Below are 5,524 nucleotides of genomic sequence, written 5' to 3'. Positions count from 1 at the left end.
TCTGTCCACTATGTCTGTTTGGCAAACCAAATACTGTAATCTCACTCACATTGTGCTACAGGCCAGTCTGTAACCAGCTGCTATATTCTGTTGTTCAAAGTGCAAAATCACAGGCTTTCAGAAACATCCTCAGTCCCTGATCTTCAGTGTTGGAGCCCTGTGTTCGATTTAAGTGCGGCAACATGACCGTCCGTGTAGCAGGCCGATGCGTACTGATCGCGTGTATATCGTAGTATGAATAGAACATATAGAATTGACCTCTGCAGCCAACGATGCCTCACATTCCAGTTGGCCAATCAGAGTGTGCTGGGGCTAAACTGAGCATTTCAGCTAGAACATAGTAGACTCGAAAAATACAATTCTAAACCAGTAGATGAGCGTCATTTGGGTTCTTTGAGATATTAGTCAGAACTTCATGTTCGATGAAAACATGGCCAACTCATACTCCAGCTTCACAATCCTTATCTCCAAACCAAGTGAAAACTTTAAAGGTACATTATTTTTAAATATACCCAAACATTCAGTTAAATACAAAAACACTTCCTACAGTAACTTCAATTATGTTTAAAGTACCAGTGCTACTGTCTCAAATTACATAAACTACCCAAACACACTAATAAAGCCACAAAAGTAAAAAGAAAGTGATATGATATTGGACAGTTTAAAAAATGCAGTTTGAAGAAAATACAGGGGTTGCCACATTATAGCAGACAAAGTTCAAGGCCTATTTTTGACTCGAGACAATAACAGTGATGCCACCTTAAGGGGTCCTGTTAAAAGCACACCTGACATGACACTCTAGTGATGATCAGCCTTTGTATATTCACACACACTGAGTAAATGAAATCAAGATGCTGGGCTGTGAAGCTGTCGTACTGCGGTGTGGCATTTAAATCCCGATAAGTGCCATGTAATGAGACTGGCGTAGCCGACAAGGGCAGAGTGAGTCAGGCGGCAGAGTGGGGGTTCCGTTTACAGGCTTTGTTCCAGGTGCGTACTCAAAAACCCACGGGAACGCTCTAAATTACTCACATGCTGACATAGAGCCCCTTATTGACAACCACAAGGGCAGCGTGTAGTGGCGTGCGCTAAGTGCCGGGACACACGAGAGCTGTAAATACCATATCAGCTCTGGGAGAAAACAGAAAAATAATAATTTTTCACAGATGAGACCAGGATTGTACTGTGAAGACACTCCAACTGCAGTTGGAAGTGAGTCCACACAGGAAACCGGCCCTTCAGCGATCCTGTCCACCACTTCACTGCTGTAAGTATGTGGGATACTGATGTGCACTCCTCCATAGTTTTCAGTTTTCATTCTTTATTTAGCTGCAGGAAGAGGGATGGAGGGAGGCGACACCATGCAAATGTTCTCTTCTGCTACATTAAAGATGTTTCATAATATTTGTTTATATGCCAGATTGTGAAGTCGTTTAAGATTTTAATGATCGTTGACAACTTGTGGATAAAGTGCTGCTTTAAATATAAAAAACAACAGTATTTTAGGTGACATGGAATTTATAAGCTGGTCCTGAAGAAGAAAATTATAATTGTCTTCATATCTATACATATGCAATATTGATTTATTGAAAAGAGCAGAGTCTGTTTTTATCACAGAGAGAAGTCAAAGATCAGCATTGCCCTCTGAGACACCAATCTTGAGGTTTGAGATCTGTCAAACAGGCAGGCTAAAAAGGATCAAAATAGCTTTTCAGATCATATTCTGAGGGTCACTGTCAGTGTCTTCAGCTGTGACATAAACAGTGAAGCCCTTTCCATCCATCCGTTATTATGTTGAACTGTTTTTTCTCTTTCTAGCAGCCACCACATATGCTCCTTTGTGATTCTGAGGAAATGTTGTCAACAGTTGTGACAGTCTGAAGGTCTTTCTGATCGAACCAATCAGAGAATATGGATGGTGGAAATACAGATGTCCAGGAAGAGCTGGACTCTGTTGAGGACGAGCTAAAGTTGTTGGCGTTGCAGATCACAGAGCTCCTGCAGAAGCAGACTGAGCTGACGTATCGGTAAAATGCACTACTACAGCAGCTGGAAGAGGCCTCTTTACCCATGTTTTCATCAAAGTCATCTGGAGTCGATCTAGTAATGACTAAGTAAGTAAGAAATGCAACGCTATGAAGGCGCAGATTTTCCATGGTCCAGAGAAGTTGAGCAGCACTTACAGGACTTGTTCCATCTCTCCAAGTTCAGACCACTACAGCTGGGAGTTATCAACCTGACTTTGAGCGTCAGGGATCAGTTCTTGGTGATGCCTACTGGAAGGGGAAAATGTCTCTGCTACCAGTTCAAGGCAGTCTACTCCAAGGGGTTTACACTAGTTGTCACTCCCCTGGTGTCCCTGATGGAGGATCAGATCATGTATCTGAAGTCCACAGTCATGCTGAATGCATCCAGTAGCAAGGACCATGCTAAGACAGTCATGGCTGGAATGACTGATCCAAATGCCCCTTTCATGATAGTGTACGTAACCCCAGAGAGGATTGCTAAGAGCAAGCTGCTGTTGTCTCGTCTGCAGAAAGCCTACAATGAAAACCTGCTCAGTCGCATCACTGTGGATGAGGTGCCCTACTGCAGCCAGTTGAGTCATGACTTCAGGCCAAATTATAAGCTTCTCGGCATCCTGCAGAGGCAGTTCCCTAAAGTCCCCCTGCTTGGTCTGCAGCAGCGTCCTCAAGGACTGTGAGAAGATCCTATGTGTTCCAAAGCCAGCCACACTAACTGCCTCCTTCAATCGAACTAATCTGTACAACGAGGTTCATATTAAAGATTCTGACAATGACTCATCGATAAGTGGCATTACTTCTCTGATCAAGAGCAGATACAAGGACCAGTCGGGGATCGTGTATGTGTTCTCTCAGAGGGATGCAGAAGAGACACATCCTGTCATAACCCTACACACGTGGACAAAATTGTTGGTACCCCTCAGTTAAAGAAGGAAAAACCCACAATTCTCACTGAAATCACTTGAAACTCACAAAAGTAACAATAAATAAAAATTTATTGAAAATTAAATAATCAAAAACAGCCATTACTTTTGAATTGTTGATTAACATAATTATTTAAAAAAACAAACTAATGAAACAGGCCTGGACAAAAATGATGGTACCTCTATAAAAGATTGAAAACTATTTGACCAGAGTGACATGATTAACTCAGGTGTGTCATTTAATTGACATCACAGGTGTTTCCAAACTCATAATCAGTCAGTCTGCCTATTTAAAGGGAGACAAGTAGTCACCCTGCTGTTTGGTGAAAAGGTGTGTACCACACTGAACATGGACAACAGAAAGCGAAGGAGAGAATTGTCCCAGGACATCCGAAAAAAAATGATAGACAAACATCTTAAAGGTAAAGGCTATAAGACCATCTCTAAACAGCTTGAAGTTCCTGTGACAACAGTGGCTCATATTATTCAGAAGTTCAAGACCCACGGGACAGTAGCCAACCTCCCTGGACGTGGCCGCAAGAGGAAAATTGATGACAAATTGAAGAGACGGATCGTTGGAATTGTATCCAAAGAGCCCAGAGCAACCTCCAAAGAAATTAAAGGTGAACTCCAAGGCCAAGGTACATCAGTGTCAGATCGCACCATTCGTCGTTGTTTGAGCCAAAGTGGACTTCGTGGGAGACGACCAAGGAGGACACCACTGCTGAAAAAAACTCATAAAAAAGCCAGACTGGAATTTGCAAAAATGCATGTTGACAAGCCACAAAGCTTCTGGGAGAATGTCCTTTGGACAGATGAGACCAAACTGGAGCTTTTTGGTAAGGCACATCAACTCTATGTTCATAGACTCAAAAACCAAGCATACGAAGAAAAGAACACTGTCCCTACGGTGAAACATGGAGGAGGCTCAGTAATGTTTTGGGGCTGCTTTGCTGCATCTGGCACAGGGTGTCTTGAAAGTGTGCAAGGTACGATGAAATCTGAAGACTATCAAGGCATTCTGGAGAGAAATGTGCTGCCTAGTGTCAGAAAGCTTGGTCTCAGTCGCAGGTCATGGGTCTTCCAACAGGACAACGATCCAAAACACACAGCCAAAAACACCCAAGAATGGCTGAGAGAAAAGCGTTGGACTATTCTAAAGTGGCCTTCTATGAGCCCAGAGCTGAATCCCATTGAACATATGTGGAAGGAGCTGAAACATGCCATTTGGAGAAGACACCCATCAAACCTGAGACAACTGGAGCTGTTTGCTCATGAGGAGTGGGCCAAAATACCTGTTGACAGCTGCAGAACGCTCATTGACAAATACAGAAATCGTTTAATTGCAGTGATTGCCTCAAAAGGTTGTGCAACAAAATATTAAGTTATGGGTACCATCATTTTTGTCCAGCCCTATTTCATTAGTTTGTTTTTTTAAATAATTATGTTAATCAACAATTCAAAAGTGATGGCTGATTTTGATTATTTAATTTTCAATAAATTTTTATTTATTGTTACTTTTGTGAGTTTCAAGTGATTTCAGTGAGAATTGTGGGTTTTTCCTTCTTTAACTGAGGGGTACCAACAATTTTGTCCACGTGTGTATCATGCTAACATGAACCCTGGTGATAAGTCTCAGGTTCACCGCAGATCGACCTCCAACAAAATCCAGGAGGTGGTAGCTACAGAAGCATTTGGTATGGGCATCAACAAGCCTAACGTCAGATTTATTATCCACCACACAATCAGCAAGTCCATCAAGAACTATTACCAAGAGAGTGGGCGTGCAGGTCGAGATGACCGTCCAGCAAAGTGCATCGTTCTACTTTGGCTTTGCTGATACCTTCAGGATCAGCACCATGGTCGTAATGGAAAATGTTGGTCAACAGAACCCGCTGCAAATGGTCAACTACTGCCAGAACCTCATTGACCTGCTCCAGCCCCACAACCTCCCAACCTCGGTCACTGCTCCTACCCTCTGGAACTCTCTTCCATCCTCTAACTGGATATTCTTTCTTGAGCCTCTTTTGGTAGGTACTAACCAGTGTATATGCTAATAACAGCTCCCTCACATCGGTCATAATCTGACCCAGACATTTTGCCATCAAAGTTCATCTCATGCCAGACTCGTTCAGGTCTTCACATTGTTCATGCCATCCTTACTGATCCCAGCTTGATGTAACACATGTGCACTGGACTGGACTGGACTGGAATAGTGAACTGGCTGCAAAAAACCTTGACTAGGACATTTCTAGTTATGACTGATCAGTGTATTTCTATGCAACGAAGACAGGTGTGTGTAAGTTGTGACCTTGTGGTGACAATGTGGTTTGTGTCACGTCTCAAAGCAAGCACAATAAACACACTGAAATGTTTTTAGATGACCTATCTGACTTTGCTTCCCCACAATTTTTCCTGCACCCTCCCACTGCTCAAATGAGCACTTCAGGGTCAATTTAATCATCCCCTCCAAAGTCACAGCTGGCCCTAGTGTGGCCCTTGAGATTTAAATGGACCAGAACTGGCCATATTGTCTGATGGAGGAAAAAAATTACTTTTTATTTCAAGAGAGAAAGT

At 42.7% G+C, this 5,524-nt stretch overlaps 1 protein-coding gene across 1 annotated transcript; it reads left to right on the top strand.

Annotated features, from left to right (window-relative positions):
• Nucleotides 1-1,871: 1,871 nt before the first annotated feature.
• On the top strand, nt 1,872-2,912 carry LOC110966054 (ATP-dependent DNA helicase Q1-like; the record flags this gene model as incomplete). The annotated part of the gene is given in 2 exon segments (XM_051951732.1): nt 1,872-2,679; nt 2,681-2,912. Coding segments are annotated over 2 exon segments (786 nt in total), but the record flags the coding sequence as incomplete, so codon positions are not given.
• Between the last annotated feature and the right edge of the window lie 2,612 nt (nt 2,913-5,524).

This window comes from Acanthochromis polyacanthus, chromosome 1 (assembly GCF_021347895.1).
Source record: "Acanthochromis polyacanthus isolate Apoly-LR-REF ecotype Palm Island chromosome 1, KAUST_Apoly_ChrSc, whole genome shotgun sequence".
Taxonomy (NCBI): domain Eukaryota; kingdom Metazoa; phylum Chordata; class Actinopteri; family Pomacentridae; genus Acanthochromis; species Acanthochromis polyacanthus.
This window is presented reverse-complemented; position numbering and strand designations above follow the sequence as displayed.